The sequence below is a fragment of the Magnolia sinica genome, chromosome 17, assembly GCF_029962835.1.
Source record: "Magnolia sinica isolate HGM2019 chromosome 17, MsV1, whole genome shotgun sequence".
Lineage (NCBI taxonomy): Eukaryota > Viridiplantae > Streptophyta > Magnoliopsida > Magnoliales > Magnoliaceae > Magnolia > Magnolia sinica.
Genome location: NC_080589.1, coordinates 37,889,087 through 37,908,469, shown reverse-complemented (window position 1 = coordinate 37,908,469; position 19,383 = coordinate 37,889,087). Strand labels below are relative to the sequence as shown.

Genomic DNA, 19,383 nt, shown 5'->3' with positions numbered 1-19,383 from the left:
AAGCATTTCCACTGTTACAACAATGACATTATGATGGAAATGTCCCTTCATATGTTCTCTTTATACATAGATGGTACAATTAATATGAAATGTTATACTTACAGACTATGATTTTACAATACCTTATTGGTCATAGAGTGAACTTTGTTTCAACAATAATTATTTACAATACATCTAGTCAGTGACAAGGTATTAAGTATCATAAAAAAAGGGTACATATCCCATGATAGATACTGTTATTGCCCGTGAATGATATGACTATATCATCCTCGTATTAGCCTGAAATAGCCCAATAAGGGGTGTCACATGATGATACGAGACTATATCGGCAGTGAATATTATGTACCCGATACACCAATTTTAAACCTTGATCAATGATGCATAAACTGACAATTCGGGTCAAAGATAATGATGAATTTCTCTCCCGTGTGGAAAAATAATCCTCTTATTATGATTAGAAAAATTATACCAACCATATCAGTAATGGGGGATGATTTGATGAATTGCCTTCTTTACTTCCATAATACTAGCTTTCTTTCCATTAATTCTATCTTTCACCTGTGATAGAAAAGGAGAAACAAAATAATGAAAACCTTTTCAACAGTAGAGAATTATATGATACGTGGCTCACATCACTACTGAATATGCACTGGTTTTCAATTCTGCAACATAGGATTTATGGTTAGCTAATCCAAAGTATGGGTCTGTTGCATCGTGTGGTCGACTAGGCATAACAACTCTGATTCATAGATCAATCTTAACCTCTAATTTGTAGCATACTAATAGAGAGTCAAGTAGAGAAATTCAACAACTGTTTACATGTAAGTAAATGGTCCTATTATTGATCTTTAGCTTCTTCCAATTTAGGAGACTTTTAGGGCATTATCCATCCAGTCATTGCAATTGAAAACTCATGTATACCATGTAAAGATGCAGGCAATGTATTGTATAGTTTTCATGTGTTAAAGATGTTTTAAGTTGAATCTACATACCTTAGCTCGTATTTCCGTGATGAAAATGCCATTAGTTGAAGAAGACTGGACGGCAGTAATCTCTAACCTGAGTTCAGAAAGTGTCTGCATGATCTCAAGAAGCAGCCCATCCCTGTATGGGCACTGGAACTCCAACAGAGCGTCTCTCTCAATTATAGAGACCTGAACAGTATTATTGAATGTCGCATCAACTGCTTTCGTCTTTGCACTCCCTGTTCCTTCAACTACTCTCATTTTCCTCTTCTCCATAATCGGACTTCGACTTCGGTCCCCACTTGAGTTTTGAGATGCATTGGACTTAGTCAAGTTGGTATTTATTAGGATGCTTTGCTCTTTTGAATTGTTCAACTTTTGTAACTCCATCTCCTTCAACCTTTGATTGCTTTCATTTGACCGATTTCGTGATTCGAGATCTTGTATTCTCTTACGTAGTTGCTTTACATATTCGATTGTGTCACCCAAGATAGAAGCCTTATCCATCTGAAACAATAGCAATTTACATGGTAAGTGATCAATGAGAAGCACTAGAATGTAATAGAGAAATGATAGCATTGAATGCCTCAAGGTACAAGGGGCATTTTCCCATTTGAATTTGAAGCAGACTCTTCTTCCAATTTAAATGGGCAAATATAGATTTGTTCGATTCGATATTATTATATTCAAATAGATTTCATTGTAGTGAAAAATTATGACTTCCTTGTGTCTACCTTGGTGACGAATGGGACTAAGGAGCGAAGGATTATGAACCGCTCATTTAGCTTCTCTCTCCTACGTCGCTCAGCAAGAACATGGTTTGCACTCAATTCGTCTTGAGGCGTGCTCTTCCGAAACCGGCTTCCATTGTCACCATCTCGAGATTTTGGTGAATTCTCATCTCTGTACTTGTTATGAAGGAAGGGAACTGTGAAGAGAATGTATTTTAGACGCCACTGGGAAGTCCCTTCTAGAGGTAGACAGAGGAGGTGATTATTTTTGCCGCTCCACTTAGAGAATGCCGATTGTTGTGAATAATCAAAGTAACCGTTTGATGAAGAATTAGTCCAACGGCCACAATTCAGTTGTAGAATTGCAGATACCGTTTGTGAATAGTGTGTGTCTTCTTGCGGCAAGTCATGGATTTGTGGAGATCCTGAGAGAAGAAAAAATTATGGAACCATCACTAATAAGAGAAGGGATGTATTATGTTAGATAAGATTTGATTATTAAAAATTAACTTGATTTAGTGGAAAAATTACAAAACACTCATATTTAAATGATACTTTAAGGGCATTTTTATCTTCTTAAAGAGATGGATTCTTAATTATATTTGAAACAACATCTATAGTGGGATTTATGAGCAATCTAACATATGAAAGCTAAAGTCCATTTGATAATGAGCTACTAACCATGGTTTCCTTTCCTTCGTGCTCTGCGCCTTTTGTCTTTTCTCCCATTTTCTACAGTTATCTATTTTCTTTCCATCTTAACAAGAATGCATGTAGAAAACAAGTCCTTCATTGGTCAAGTGAATTACTCAAAAAATGGAACTCTTTCACTATTAATAGTATAAGTAACATTATACCATCCAAATTTAGGACGATGACTAGGACCAGCATATGTCTGGGGCCATCTACTGAACAACTTAGATCATGCATAAACTTCTTGATGGGGTAGCACGCATGTGTACTTACACTACATGAATCTAAAAGGATTTGAATCACACAAGGTTTCTCAGGGCATGTATTAACCCTTGATATTTTCATACAATGGGTAAACTAGACATCTATGCTAGTTCTACACCATTTAAAAATGTTGGTAGCTCATCATGCTAGTGCTGCAACGTACATATACCAAAGACTGTATACTCTAACACAGTAACAGTGAGTGCTCCAAATTTGAAGGTAAAACCATGGTCCGTTAGTGCACTTTGTGCAATATTCTCATCTACAGTTAGGTAAAAAATTTGGATGGCCTAGTTTTCTTGCCATAAGTGTGTTTAGGGTGCTACCACCACTTTTTTTATTCAGTTAAACTAATCTAGATTTATTTTCAATTAATGTAATGAAATCAGGCCTTAGTGGATCTCACCAACCCTAAAATATTAGAGGAAATGGGTCCACATCCCATCACCATATCCTAACTCACCCATAATATTCCCTAGGTATGGTTGTATTAGAAAAAAATATTTTTCCAAGTCCTAACCAATAAACAAATCTGCACATTGTCATTGAGTTGTACCTGAAGGTGGAAGGGTGTTGTTGAGCTCATCAGGGAGGGATGGCCAAGCCCGAGCCGACTCGGCGCGATAGGAATCAATAAGACATGGTTGGTCAGCTTGACCGACAGAGTGGCTTGCAGCAAGCACATGTGGCTCAGAATCTATGTTGTTAGAGCAGTCATCTGGGGAGCCTATCCGAATGTCCTCTGACATCTCCAGTTGCATTAGCTCACTCGGCTCAGCTATTATCTGTGTTGTGGACATAACATGAGGGATTTGTCCACACATGTGGACAGGGTTTATCCCGAAATTCATGTGGGTTCTGCCTATTTCAGCTTCTGAGTCTGAATCAGCTTCATCATCATCATCGTCGTCGTCATCGTCTTCTTCTTCTTGGTTGGGTTCATCTTGTTTGGGTTGTGGGTTGGCTATTGCGAACATGGTTGGGAGGGGTGGAGAGTGTAAGCAAGGCCGGTCGGAAGAGGAGGTGGGGTTGGATGTGGATTGTTCAGAGAGTGCAGGCTTGGGGAGTTGTTGCTGGTTTTGGTGGTCTGTGAAGAAGCTCTTAGCATGTTGGATCAACCCCAAGTCCTCTTGAACCTGTATAATGAAACAGACCATAGTTTAAAGACTTGTACCAAAAAAAAAAAACTAGGCTTGTTTGGCCTGAATCAAATCGATTTTAACAAATTTCATCATAACTTGAGAGAATCGATTGGGTCATGACCCAGTCAAGACTAGGAAAAAATCAATTCAACTTAAAAAAAAAAATTAAAAATTAAAAATTTAAAAAATAAAAAATAAAATAAAATGAAGAAACATGACTCCAAACCAAACTAGGAAGAAACTTCATCCAATCCAAATTGGGTAACAATCCATTGTCGAACACCTATAACGAAAAACCCAATTTCTCAAAGTGGATGCGGGTGGTGACCTAATCATCTTCACAATCATACCTTAGTTCATTTGAGATATGATTCTCATATAGAGAACTTCCACTGTAAGTGTTCTACACAAGATGAGTACCGATCGCTAAAGTGGCTAAAGTTCAAGCAAACATTTTAAGAGTATTATTACATGCATTTCAAAAATGTTAGAAATATGGATATCGCCTGACCCTCTCTGTTGTGCCAAGTTCAAGGACGCCATCCATGAGAGGAATACATACTACAGTCTGCAAATATTGTAAAACTAGTTATTAAAATGGAGAAAATCAGTAAAAATATAAAACAATGGGGAGTATTTTAATACTCTATCAGCATATGATGCTAGATATGCAGGCACTCCAAAAATTGTACCCATGGCATTCATTATTTCAAATCAAACCAACTAATTTAAGAACTCATAGTTTCAAAATAAGATTAGTTGAACAATCTTAATCTCTGATTAGGGGAAACGGTTAGATACTTTTCATTTCAAACATCTATTAAATGTCCACCAATCCGATAGTTATATAGTCAAATTTTTTTCCTGTTTATGATACATCTAAGGCGGGACCCATAATTTGGCTGGACCAATTTGTCAATGCATAATTTTCAGTGCCGGCATGTCAACCATCACACTCTTCCAGAGTATCAATGCTTTCTGCTAAAACAATATATAATAATGCTTTTTATCCTTTTGTTTTCTATGTATGAAAGCTTGATGAAAGATGTACCTGGATCCGAGCACTCTGTTGCATAGTCGTGGCATCCGTGTTAGAGCATAGAAATGAAAGAAGTAATTAGTTAACTAAAATGAAAGCCAGCAAAAATACTTCAAAGTCAAAGCAATGGAAATAATGTATAGTTATCCAATTCCAAACCTATTACATAATGGGCCTCACAATGAATGAGGGATGTCCAAAAATGAAACTTTCATATTCTAACATTTTTTTTTAGGTCATTAAACTCTTTTACTTAGGATTTGGACAATTTCCATAAACGTTGTTTAGTGGGCCACTAATCAAAAGTTTATTATTTTCTAATCTTGAAGTTTTTCAAATCTTCATTTGTGTATCTCATTGTATATTACTGAATATAACACAAATCTAACAGCTATAGTCCTGACATTTTTAATAGCATTGTAGCATATCTCATTCACATGTCATTAGTAGGTTGTGTTGTGCATAGTATCACCAACAGGCCAAGGTTAACCAATGCCATTTACTTTTGGGCTTACATAATAAACCCAGGGCCACCGATACCTAAAAAGTTATTTTCAATTTGGCCCCATAGCAACCATAAGAAAGACAGATAATCGAATTTTGGTAGAAAATTGAAGCTTGAGCATGGCACACAAGCCCCACGGTGATGTAGCCTAGGGAGTGGGGCCCTAATAGCTGCCTTGGCCACAACCCCCATTCTCTCTCTCTCTCTCTCTCTCTCTCTCTCTCTCTCTCTAAATTGTTAATTTCACCCCCCAACACCTCTATAATTGTATGGGAAGAAAATGGGTTATTGGTGCTTTTTTTTTCTTCTCTTTCCTTATAAGATCATTGGATCCTCTCTTGTATTTGGGTAGGTGAATCCCTAACCTTGGGTGATAGCTCCCAAGCCATCGGGTTTGTTTACCACTATTTTTAATCAAAGCAATTATTATTTTTCTCTCTACTTCTTACTTGTGTGTTAGATCAGCATCAATTGGTATCAAAGTAAGTTGATTTTCATGGTGCAAAGATAAGGCAAAATCTCATGTAAGAATCCTCTCAAAGTTGTCCATATTCATGTTGAAGTTAAGGAATTTATTGAAGCCAACAACCACCTTCAACATATGATAGGGGATGTTTTGCGTTGATTCTTTGCTCAAAGCACAATTATTATTTTTCTCTCTACTTCTTACTTGTGTGTTAGATCAGCATCAACTGGTATCAAAGTAAGTTGATTTTCTTGGTGCAAAGATAAGGCAAAAGCTCATGTAAGAATCCTCTCAAAGTTGTCCATATTCATGTTGAAGTTAAGGAATTTATTGAAGCCAACAACCACCTTCAACATATGATGGGGGAAGTTTTGCGTCGATTCTTTGCTCAAAGCCCTGGGAACAACCCAATGGAACCTCTTACGCGTACAAATCAATCATTTGATGTTCCCAATGTGTATATTGAAGGAGCACACTAATTTATTTCAAGTTCTACTAGAGCATTATCAAGGCAAGCTCCACTACAACAAAGTTAGGCGATGCAGATGCATCGACTTGCACATTCTTTTAAAAAATGCCAACAAGAGCATCCGAGTGGATGTCCTTGACTTTGACAGGAAACTCGACCCCAAATCTTATCGTGATTAGACTATTTCTTTACAAATTTTTTTTAAGTGAAAAGTTTTATTATAAGAGAAAAGCTAAATTTGTTGCAACAAAATTCAAAAGTCATGCTTTAGTTGGTGGCAACAATACCAAATAAGTCATGAGGAGAGAGAGAATTAATGAATTAATACTTGGGCCAAAACGAAGGTGAAATTGGATGATAAATTCCTCCATCTCAATAATTCTTAAACTTTATATCTCTCAATAAACAAAATTTGACCTATTTCTCATCAAGCTTCATAAAAATTTAGTTAGATGCAGGTCTAAGCTTGAAAATTTTATTTTGGACCTAAAAATAAAGTCATAGCATGGTCAACAAAACCAATAGTTCAACCAAAACTTGGCCATGGCAAACTAAACACAGAAGCCCCGACAGGCTAACTAGGCCCATCAATGGAATCTCTATGTATAAAAGGAAAGAAGATATGTCATGCAAAATTCTAAAATAATAAGAATGTATCTTTGTTGGTACCTTAGCAAGTATTGCCCTAGAGAAGAGTTTGCTATCAGCCTCATTTGCACCGGTGAGCCACACATGGTGACGCCTTGAATATGCCTTTCCTGGTAACCTACACACCCACTTCTATTAGAACATCCATTCATTTGTGTCAATCATAGTTCAAAACCCAATAACTCAACTCATGCTAACTCGAAGATTTGATGGCTTGATATCTAGTTAGGTGGAGTCGACTCAACAACTCGACCAAGTCTACATGGGATTATAATTAAAATCTGATCCATAAAGTAATTGATATTTAAAGTAACGGTGGATGATTACATTTCATGTAGTATTAAAACGGTCAGTATTATCAAATCCGCATTCAGCCAAATTTCAAGTCCAGTCACAGAGTTTTAGAACTAGGTATGCATAGATTATACATGCATGTGCATATGTTACATGTTGATGTTGCATGTATGTTTGAGTTTCATGGACATAAATGGGTTAGAAGACTATGGCAGATAAAAAGGTACTAACATTTTTTAAAGAAATTGTAAACACCTCTCCTCCATTTTGGACCATTACATATGCATCTCCTCTATTTCAAATATTTGTACTTGTAAATACTCCCGTACAAGGAAACAACAATGATGTTATCTTTGAGCAATTGACTGTTTTAACCCTAAGTAGTTGTAAATATATAACCCCACCATAATGTGTGCATATTATCTAACCATTCAAAATGATCACTCCATGAAAATGAAAATGGAGCACACCATGTCTGTATTTGGTCTCAATGTTGTAATGATGTCTATTTATAGTTTACAGTTCTAGAAGAATATAGTTTACAGTTCTAGAAGAATAGACTATCGTCTCTAAACCTTATTTAAGACATTAGAAAATCTTAAAGAATAAAACTCTTAAGGCTTGTTTGGGAGTGTGGATTTGGAACCCCCTGAATTTTAAATCCTCTTATTGTATTTGACACCCTGGATTCATAATTAACTTTTTTTTTTTTTTTTTGTTAGCTTATTAGTACACCCACTTTCAGTTCACACTTCACTGTTAGCCACCCCATCTAGGGAATCGATACCAAGACCTCAGTGTTGAAATGAGGTATCTTTCACCCAGTATACCACTTGAGCTATGGATCTGGGTGTATTCATAATCAACTTTAATCTAAAACTAGATATGCATAGTATGTTTATGGGGATTTGAATTTAATAACTAAATCTACTTTAATATCTCTAATTAGTGAATGTATGTAATATTTGACACAAAGGTTGTAATAAGCTTGTTGAAATATATACTTTACTTGAAAACGATGAAATTCTTAGTCTTAGATTGGCCACAAGTGTAAGATCACGTCCAAGTGACTAACCAACGAGTTTTAACCATTGATTTACATGGACAATATTTGGACAGTGTTGATCATTGTATTAAAGTAATTACAGTGATGCAATTAATAATCTAATTATTTTGGGATATCAGTAGTAGGACATGTGTCCAATAAATTAATAGTTTAATAGCACACATGTTACATATGTAACTCTTGGAAAGATTTTAGATGTAATCCAAGCTTTCACCATGAATTTCAAACTCTTGTTTGAGGGATTCGTAACTCCCTTTTGCTTTCTGGTACCAAACAAGTAGTGGATTTGAAACTCCCTCAAATCCTTGGTGCCAAACGACCCTTTGTAATTAGAAAAGGTTGTTTGGGTTATGTATGCATGCTTTAAGTGACTCTTAGTAGAAGGTTCGTACATTGAACAATTATGACACATATATGGATTGTCCACCATGCAGTTTTTTATTTTTTATTTATTTTGGATACAAGTGTCTGTGTGTGTGCGTGTTTATATATATATATATATATATATATATATATATATATATATATATATATAAAACGATGGAATACATCTTCAATGTGGGTAGTACTCGATCTGCACCCATTTCTCTCACGAGAGGATTGGCTGTATATCTTTATGCCCGGGCTGTTTGGGGGCCATAGAGCTGTTTGGGAAGAATCCATTTGTCCATCTATTTTAGAATATAAGACATGATTTTAAAAAAGAAACAATGGCCATTGAATGCTTGACAGTGACAACAGAAGTTTTTTTTTTTTTGGTATCAGAATGATATTTGTTCCCATAGTTTATCGGAGTGGTAATAATTCTACGATAAACATCAAGGTCAGATTCATGAAAGTTTTAACAGTGGACATTGTTGTTCCTGTAGTTTTGTTGGTGTGGCCCACCACAGTTTTGTATCTGCTTAATATTTAGAAACATTACCTACTGTGGCATTTCAAAAAAATCTACTCCGTCCACCTCCGAGGTATCTCTATGCGCGGAGTCGCAGGCAATCCGCACCCTTTTCCCTCACCACTGTTGGTTTTCGATGGCCGCGCGGAACGGAGGGTAAAGAAATCTTCCCGTACGGATACTTTTGTTTGGAAACCGAATTTCCGTGCAAGTACACATTTTTGGGAGTGGATGAGGTGAGACCCCGGCCTCAACCAAGATGGTGCGGCCCTCACCGTGGATCCCACCTTTATGTATGTATTATGTATCCATGCCGTTCATCCGTTTTTTTCGATATCATTTTACTGAATTATACCAAAAATGAAAAAGATACAAATCTAAGGTAGACCATACTCTATGAAACAGTGGTGATTGAACGCCCATCCATTAAAAACTTCTCAGTCTTTATTTGCCGTACAATCTGCTTATAAGTTCGATTAAACCTTGATGAAATGAAAAATCATATATCAATTTGATCCAAAACGTTTGTCACGATCACCATGCTCTACTATCGCTTCCACGTTACATTTACAACGGAATTCTGGGGCGCGTGCGGTGTAAAAGAAAGTGGACTTTCTGGTCCTAGCCTTTCTATGCCTACACGCGTTTATAAGGCAGCTGACGTACACGCCACTCGTATGGTGGAAGTATGGCGAACAGCTAGAGATCCGATCCGATCCATCCATAATCGGAATCTATGTATTTGGATTCATTGAACAGATAATCAGATATGTCCACTAATCAAGTGTGTCACATTTTGTGAATAAAATGCACGGATGAATAGAACTTGGAAGAAGCTTTCCAAGAGGTCCACCTGTTTCAATTTTCAAACACCTAGCGCGTGGAGCAGCATATATTTTAGGGTGAGTACATCTTCAAGGTCAGGCCCACCTGATAGACAACTTGGCTGTTGAACCTTTCGGCCACCCATGTACATGGGATAAGGTGCAGATGGTATGCGTTGCGACCCATGTTCGCCCTTGCGTTTTAGCATGTCACTATCAACGAGTAGGCTTTTCAGACGTATACTATTATGATTGTTTACCACCACTTTGTAAAAGGTCAGTCACTTTTACGGCCTCTTTTGGGAAGCGGATTGACGGATGTACCTCACATCACATCGGCTGCTATATTGACGTCAGCTGTAGGTCTGATCAGAGAGAGGCATGTATTATATCTAAACCGTGAATCTATTTGACGAGGTCGTCTTAAGGTTGATATAAAAAAATAAGATAGATCTAACTATCAAGTGGACCACACTGAAAAAAGCAGCATGGGATTGAACGTCTACCATTAAAATCCTTTTTAGGTCCACGAAGCATTCGGATAGCGTACTGAGTTACTCAGTACGCTCTTATCTTACTGAGTAAACTCTGTTGTGCCGACCGTGAATGTATCTGGTACATCCACGCCGTCCATCCGTTTTTCCATCTTATTTTAGGGGTTGAGACCAAAATGTAAGCATACCCAAAGATCAAGTGGGTCATACCATTGGAAACAGTTGGAATAATGACTTCTACCGTTGAAACCTTTCTAGGGCCCACAGTGTTGTTTATTTCTCATCCAACCTGTTCATAAGATCACACAGACATGCATGAAGGGAAAACACAAATACAAGCTTTATCCAAAACTTGTGTGGCCCCCAAGAAATTTTCAACGGTGAATGTTCAATTCACACTGTTTCCTATTATGTGTTCCACTAGAGATTTGGATAAATTTCATTTTTAGGCTCAAGCCTTAAAATTATCAGTTAAAATGGATGGATGGAGTGGATAAAATACATAAATCACAGTGGACCCCACAGAATTTACTCACACTTAGCCTACCGAGTCACTCAGTACGCAATCCGCTTCCTGGACAAATATGAAGTTTGTTTTTCCTTTTCATTCCATTCGGGTTATTGTGATCAGAGTGGGTGGAAAGTAAACGTTACGCTGAGCTCAATAAATTTTTTAACAGCGCAAAACATTATCTCTGCTGCTATTTGTAGTGTAGTCCAGGTGATGTTTTTATATGATTGACTTTTTATTTAATGTTCTAAAATAATCTTTAAAAATAAATAAAAGGTGTAAATATAATAAATACATCACTTTAGGGTGGTCAAGTAACTTTGATATCCCTTGAACCGTTCGTATAGCTCAGGGCTCGAAGAGCGTCTCGTCTTCACAGGACACGTACCTACATCACAGCAATATAGCTGGTGTGTGGTACACCAGTCAATCCACTTCCCTCTTTGGGAGCACGGATTTGGAGCCCCTATATTTGAAACCCTTGTACTGTATTAGGCACCCCAGGAATCAATTTTAATCCAAAAGCAGCTACGTATGGCATACTAATAAGAGTTCTAATTTAATTACTAAATCAACTTTAGGGCATGTTTGATTTCAAGGTCAAATGGTAAATACCGTGTAAAAAAATAGCTATTATTTGACTGTGCATTTATATCATACTTGATTTGATTGCTTACTTTTGACACAAAAATCAAGAATATTGCAAAATATCCGTGGGTCCCACTGTGATGCATTTTGCTTATCCACACCATTCATCCATTATTCTAGTTGAATTTATAGCATGAGTAAAAAAATGAGGCATATCCAAAACTCAAGTGGACCACGTCATTCGAAAAAGGAAATTGAATATTGACAGTTAAAAACTTTGTGGGGCCACTGTTTCTTTTGGCGTGGGCCATTTGAGTATTGGATCTACTTTATTTTTTGTCTCTTGCATCAAAATATTGTAGTAAAACAGATGGACGGAATGGATATATCATATGCATTATCATGCGGTTCAAAAATTAAAATTATTTCTTTTGAACCAATTTTAAAGACACGAATTCCTATGAATTTTCAAACACTTGAAATAGGGGGGATTACCGTTTACCGTGTATTTACCATCTCTTTGAAAAAACAAACAAGCCCTTAATATATCTAATTAGTGAATATATGTAACATTTGATACAATGGTTGTAATAAACCTATTAAAATATATGCTTTGCTCGAAAATGATGAAATTCTAAGTCTCGGATGGGCCACAAGCACAAGATCATGTTCGAGTGACTAACCAACCATTTTTAACTATTGATTTATGTCTAAAATGTTTGGAAGGTGTTGATCATCATATTAAAGTAATTATAATGAATCAATTGATACTCTAATTATTTTGGAATATCATTAGTGGGCCATATGTCTAGTAGAGTAGTAACCTAGCAACACACGTTATACATGCAACTCTCATAAGAATTTTAGAGGTAATCCAAGCTTTCACCGTGGATTTGAAACCCCCTCTTTGAGGGAATTTAAAACCCCCTGTATTTGAAACCCTATTAACTTTATGGCGCCAAACAACCCGGGGATTTAAAATTCCCTCAAGTCCATGGTGCCAAACGACCCTTTATTTTATTTTTTTTCCTTGCTCAATAGGCTATTCACTTATTATTAGAAAATTTGTTGCATATATTAAAAAATAAAAAAATGGAATAAAAATAAATCTCAATTTTCCATTTCTAGTAAGTTAAATCTTGTAAAATGATACGTTGTCCTTAAAGCGTGATTCGCCCCCTTATCAATTGCTGATGAGTTATAGGCGAATTGCTTACATGATAAGATAAGTCTGTCTGGATTCGCCATGCAGTAATCATGATGAGTCCACTTAGGAATAATTCAATGTAGCAGATCTGTTCTAGTAAAATCAAACAGTAGATATGTTCACAATATTCTATAAAGGAGATCTGGAGAATCTGATGGAATGGGAGAGATTGGTGTTTGAGATGATGGATTTGGACCAGAATAGTCCAGTTTATATAGGCACTAGGGAGTGGGTTGTTATTAGGTGGCCATCAATGGTTTAGAACGTTTGAAAAACGTTTCTGAGCATTGATCATTAATTTCAAACATTTTTGGTCGTCGAATCAGAAGATCTTACCATTAGATCATCATGGCCCGTTCGTTTTCGGACCGTTGTGGCTTTCAAGGCAGCTAGCCTTCTCAGTCGCCTCTAAAGCCTTGGCTCATTTCGGACTCATTGCACCTAGGCTCTTGACAGACCACTCGCACCGCGATCGCACCATCTCGCATGAGGTCGCGAGGGACAGATTGTGCACGTGCAAAGTGCAAAGTGCGCCAACTAGTGCCACTACAGCTACACTGCCCATGCCTATGCCTGAGCTCGAGCCTGCGCGCGTACGTGTATTCCAGTGCGTACCCGAGCGTCTCAATCTCCAAAGCTTAAAGTAAGAATACTACACACATATCCACATATAAACCCCAAAACTCTTTCTATCATTTTCGATGTGGGACAAAAGCACACACCGCACTTTCATTTGAAAATTCTCGAAAATTGTTTTGGCAGCAAAATCCCAAAATTTTAAAAATTTGAATTATTTTTTAAAAAACCACAAATTTCAACAATTATGTAATGGTTGACATGAGGGAAAATAGAAGACAAAAGGAACCAAAACACTTTTTTCAATGATAAGACATTTAAATATCTTAATAATCTTAACACCTTTTCATAGTTATTATCTTATCCTAAAATAAACTAATTCATAAAAACAATTTTAAAATAAAGAAAGATCGATCTTTGCATGGTATTCAAACAAAATTCTCAAAAAATAAAAGCCGTGATTCAAGTGTGCTATATTGAAATCCTTGAAAATAGATTGTTGGATAATTATTGTACTTCTCTTTTCTTTCTTTGTTCTTTGTTTTCTTTTATTTTAGACACTCAAAGAAAAAAAGAAAAAAGAAAAAAGAAGACACTCAAAATACGTCTTTTGGAAAATCGAGTATACAAGTCTTAGGTATCACTATGAGTGGAGCATGGCATGAAGATTGCATTGATCAAAAGATCTTAACCATTCTATTTCTCCCACTAAAAATTGAACCATTTCACATTTCAACCATTGTTTTGTCGGCTGCAGCAGACTGAATGGTTGAAATTTTAAACTCAGTAACATTATTGCCCTATCCTCAATTCAAATATTTGTGGCTTACGATTGAGATGATCTAAATGGCAGGGGCCACCACCATTTAGAAGATCAAGCGTTGAAGTATAACCAATAGGCTTGTATTAGTTTCAAATTTCAGTGAAGATAGCCAAAAGTTATTAAGAATCTATTCCCTCCAAAAGCATATATATATATAGAAAGAGGAATGCAAGAATCCTCACCTACTAAAATACATCTTCCATATATAGGAGGCTCGTGAGGCATGGAAAATACTGCAGGGTTGGTGAGTTCTGCAGTCTGAAAACGTTCGAGAATAGCTGCGTCTTAAAGAGCTTGGATTGCAGCTCTATACATGGATGAGAAGTTGCATTGTCCACTCACAAAGACCTACATCATTAACTACATAAACATAGGTACTTTGGCAGTTTGCCAATCCGTAGTATGCATGGCCGTTGTACACTGGACATACATGAACATTAAACGAATTCTTCAAATCTTGATCCCCACAGTTAGATGGACTCGAATCGTACCATAACATTTACTTTTATTTTCTTCGTATAACTATCCATTTCATGGCCGTATGAACCTTATAGTTACTTTAGTCGTACTTGCTGGTATTTCGCGTTATGCCCCATCTGAATGGGCCCACAATCACATTGGTTTGGATTGTTCATTTATGCCACGTGTACTGTGGCCGTATGCATGTGCATGTATAGTCATACTCTACCAGTCGATTAAATAACTACTCCACATCATAGACACTCTGCACCGTATCTCTAGAGTTAACGCAGAAAGTAAAGGCCCGTTGAGAACGAGAGGGATATTCATTGTTTGAGAAAGAATTGTTTGCACGCTAACGTGGATGGTTATTACTAGGGGTGCATATGGAACCAGTGGAATCGGTTCCAGTTCTGAAAATCAAAGAACTGGTTAGTTCAGCTCAGTTCTCGGTTTGTGTTATGTAGAATCAAACGGACATTAGAACCAAACTTGAAACCAAAACTGGACCGTAGAACTGAACTTAGAACCAAATCGTGATTATTATGCTATTATCATACTTAATTGGACTTGTCTTAAAGCTATTTCATGAGTTTACAATTAATATATATATTTTACTTGTCTATTTGACTTGTGATTTATTATTTATAACGCGCCCTTTGATTGTTTCTGTAGATGTCTTTTTTGCACACCTTACACAATATTTATACTATTCATCAAATGGATCACAATACAAATGGACATGGGTTGGATTATTAAAAAAACAAAAAAAAGCTCATGCAATTGAGCTGAATTATAAAAAGCCTAGAACCGTAGAAGAACTGGTTTATATGGTCCGGTTCCAATTTGATTCTAGGGTGCAAACAATCCGGTTCCGGTTCCGATTTTTTTGGAACTGTTAGGAATTGTTTGGTTCTGGTTTCACCTCAGAACTGTACCAAACCGAACCGTGTGCACCCCTAGTTTTTACCATATTTCCTTCTTATAGAATTTTACTTATGGAATTTTGCTACCTCTAATTCATAAGAAGCTTACAAAAGAACGGTTTTAAAGAAACCATAGAATTTAATAATTTATACGCCAAATCATCGTTTCTATGCATGTGCGCATGGAAGTGCAAGAACTAACTTCACCACAAGAAATTAAAAGCAAATCCATAGCCAGAACATATGAAAAAGGAGTGGTTGTAAGCAAATGAGAGGAAAAAGAAAGACTGGAAGACTTACCCGACACCAGGAGGAAAAGAGAAAGAGACGCACATAAGGTAGAACCATTCTGACTCCGTTAGATCCTCTGGAGAGAGTGCAGCGCATGGTCGGCGGGCTGGTTGGTTAGTTTCCCCAGCTGATAACGAATCGTACAGCTCTCTCAGTTGTTGGCTCCTCTGCAGGGAAGCCTCTTCCGTGCTCACTTCCATGGGCTGCACTGTCTTCCTTGTCTTAATAGCGCCGTTGTAATACCCATCTCCCCAAACCAGAATCCTTCACCACAAGCAGCTACCCATTAATATAGAAGATTTTTTTAAAAAGAGAGAATATGATTATGATGACCACCAAGATCATGATTGTAGTGGATCATAAGTACAAATTCCACTACTGCTAATGGGGATATGATGTTGATGATGATCACGATTACATTGTCTACGGAGAGGATCAGGGTAATCACAATAACTGGTGCAAAATGACATGTTCATTGCTATGGTACTAAAGTAGTGATGATAGCACAAATAGTACTGCAAAATGACATGTTCATTGCTATGGTACTAAAGTAGTGATGATAGCACAAATAGTACTTATCATTATGCATGTTAGCTTCTTTTTCTTTTTCATTGTTTTTTTTATCACACACACCCACTCACACCACGTGGGCACTCGATCCCTGGTCTCAGTGTAGAAACTCTTGTGAGTCTACAACTGAGACATGAATGGAGAGACCCATATCATTATGTTAGCATTACCATCAGTGCTACTACTACTACTGCAATTGCTCCTACTATTATAGCTTTTGTTACTTTTCTTGTTGTGGTTGTTGTTATAGTTTGATGAGCCATTAAAGCCACCCAAAATAGCTTGGACAGGTTGGAGATTGTTGTTGTTGTTTTTTTATTTTTCAAATAGATTCCTAAATCCAACTCAGAAAGCTAGTACAAGGTGGAAATTGTTGTGTTTGTTGTTGTTGTTGTTTGTTACAATGCTGGTTATAATAGTGAAAACAAGCAGCATTCCAGAAATGGAAAATGTGTACAAGAACCAAGCCCCCCATCATTTATGCAACACTGCTTAGATCTCCTGATCTAAAAAGTGAGACTGTTTCAGTACTTGCGGGCTTAGTAGAATTTGATGTGAACTTGTAGTATTGTAAGAACAACAATCGAGATTATGATTGTAATAATAGTATCTAGCTAAAACCGAAAAAAAGCAAGGAAAAAACTAAAAGCAAGAAAATGGAGACTGTACTGATAATTAGATTTTGTTCAATCACCATACGAATGAAAATATAGGTGTTATTGTAAATATATGAAAGTAACTGCAATAGATTGCTTGCTTTACTTACCCTTGTTGTGGGCAGAGTTGCCAAAAGAGGCTATAAGTCCATTGAACGCCCTGCACGGCTGCCTGTAGCATATGTTGTAGCCGATTGCTCGGCGGGGATGCCATCTACACCAGACCACCTTCTTCTTCTTCTTCTTCTTCCTCCTCCTCCTTGATTTCTTCTAATTCTCCATAAAAACAGTACGTATGTTTTTTGTACTATGGACCATTACACGATCCATGTACATATACATGTAAATTAGCCTCTCTCTCTCGCTCACACACTCTCTCTCCCCTTGTGTGTGTACAACCCAAAATTCAACTATGGAGAAGACCCTTTTGTAGATCCTTTCTTCCTGATATGAAGAGTCCCAAAATTCAAAGGGATGATTGACGGCAAGGTTGTTAGCGTCGAGAGAGAGAGAGAGAGAGAGAGAGACGGGTAGGGAAGTAGGGTTTTTTGGAGTTGAGTGGTTTTGACTGGTCGGTCTACCGGACGGTTGAAGAGAGAGATAGAGAGAGAGAGTGGTTAGGGAAGTAGGGGTTTTGGGTGTTGAGGGTTTTGACTGGTCGGTCTACCGGACGGTTCAAACCTGTTCGGTCTCTCACGTGGTGTTCGTTGGTTGCTAATAGAAAAACATTTTTGTTAGGTGTGGATTATCAGATGAGGAAAGAAAATAGGGTGAGAACACCTCCGCCACCGCCCTTTTAAAAGTCTCCTCTTTGCGTTCCAACATCCACTTGGGTCCCACCCCACCCTTTTATTTGCTGCGACTGCATTCGTGATTTCCTGGATACCGGTTCTACTATTTATTTACGAGTGCGGATCCTCTGCCTCCTGGAGGCAGGAACTCCCTGCCTCCAGCGTTTTCATTGGTCAACGCCAGTATAAGTGCCATGTCATCAGATTTTTTAAATATATTAAAAATATACATTTAATAGGAAGTATAACGGACGTTAAACGGAAGTGGTTTGCGTGCTTAGTAACTCAGCATGGTAAGCATACTGAGTAAAGTCTGTGGAGCCCACCGTCATCATTCATGCATTGTATCAACTCCATCAATCTTTTTTATCATCTAATTTTAGGGTTTTACAACAAAAATTAATCATATCCAAAGATCAAGTGGACCACACCACCTGAAACAGTGTGAATTGAATTCTACCGTTGAAAAGTTGTTGGGGGCCCACAGAAGTTTTATATCAAGATGATATTTGTTTTTACCATTCATCCATGTCTTTGTGATCTTATGAGCAGTTTGGATGAAAAATAAATATCATTGGGGGCTTAGAAACATTTCAATGGTGAAAATCAATACTTCCACTGTTTCCTTTGGTATGGTCTACTTGAGGTTTTGATATACTTCAGTTTTGGGCTCAACCACTAAAATGATTTGAAAAAATGGATGGACGGCGTGGACAAATCACAAGAATTCACAATGGGCCCAACAGAGTTTACTCAGTACGATAAGACTCGTACGCAATCCGATTTCACGTTAGAGATGCAAAAGATGCAGATTTCCAGCCAAAGCCTTTTGCAATAAGATCCTGCGCAGGATTCCGGATGGGCCCACTGCGATGTTTGTGATAAATCCAACCCATTTATCTATTTTTAGATATCATTTTAGGACATAATACCAAAACTAAGATGTATACGAAACTCAAATGGGCCACACGAGAGGAAACAATGGGGATTTAGTGTGTCCACCATTGAAATATTTATATGGCCACAAAAGTTTTGCATCGGTCTAATATTTTAGTGTTTTCACTTCATCTTAGTAAAAATGACCTTACAAATAGTCTGAATGGTATATAAACATCAAGACGCCTAGAAAGGCTTCAACTGTAGGAATTTCTTTCTCCACTGTTTCATCTTGTATGGCCTAGTTGAGTTTTTTATCATTCTAATTTTTGGTTATATGTCTTAAAATGAGCTCTAAAAGTGGATGAATGGATTGAAATTCTTATAAACATCATGGTGGACCCTACCATACATCCCAGTGCTGGAACTTCATGCAAAAGGCTTTCCCCGGTGAATCCGCGTCCACGTTTTCCATTGGAAACGGACTGGCTACTCCCCTGCCACTTGGTACTATGTGGGCCCACCATGATGTATGTGTTTCATCCATGCCGTCCATTTATTTTTCTAGATCATTTTATGATCTGAGACCAAAAATGAGGTATAACCCAATCTCA

At 37.3% G+C, this 19,383-nt stretch overlaps 1 protein-coding gene across 4 annotated transcripts; it reads right to left on the bottom strand.

The window, feature by feature from the left end:
* Positions 1 to 14: 14 nt before the first annotated feature.
* LOC131231117 (transcription factor BHLH42) lies at positions 15 to 17,604 on the bottom strand. Of its 4 annotated transcripts, XM_058227213.1 has the most exons (10): positions 17,213 to 17,604; positions 15,886 to 16,140; positions 6,944 to 7,040; positions 4,847 to 4,861; positions 4,307 to 4,363; positions 3,210 to 3,789; positions 1,700 to 2,121; positions 993 to 1,472; positions 474 to 558; positions 15 to 279 (listed from the first exon to the last, which is right to left on the bottom strand). In XM_058227213.1, exons 1-9 carry the CDS (start codon positions 17,314 to 17,316, stop codon positions 478 to 480), a joined length of 2,091 nt encoding a protein of 696 aa, XP_058083196.1. In that variant the 5' UTR covers positions 17,317 to 17,604; the 3' UTR covers positions 15 to 279; positions 474 to 477. The 4 variants fall into 4 exon arrangements, with proteins under 4 accessions (XP_058083196.1, XP_058083194.1, XP_058083198.1 ...); XM_058227211.1 differs by having other exon boundaries at positions 15 to 558; XM_058227215.1 differs by lacking the exon at positions 4,307 to 4,363 and having other exon boundaries at positions 15 to 558.
* Positions 17,605 to 19,383: the final 1,779 nt, after the last annotated feature.

Bases quoted from the DNA above. Each gene is read 5' to 3' on its own strand.
- LOC131231117 (XM_058227211.1), bottom strand. From the start codon at position 17,316: ATGGCATCCCCGCCGAGCAATCGGCTACAACATATGCTACAGGCAGCC. The intron at 1,473-1,699 runs GTAGACACAAGG...CTATTGTTTCAG, and splicing joins TAGTCCCATTCGTCACCAAG to ATGGATAAGGCTTCTATCTT. The intron at 559-992 runs GTATGTAGATTC...TTTCTATCACAG, and splicing joins TCACGGAAATACGAGCTAAG to GTGAAAGATAGAATTAATGG.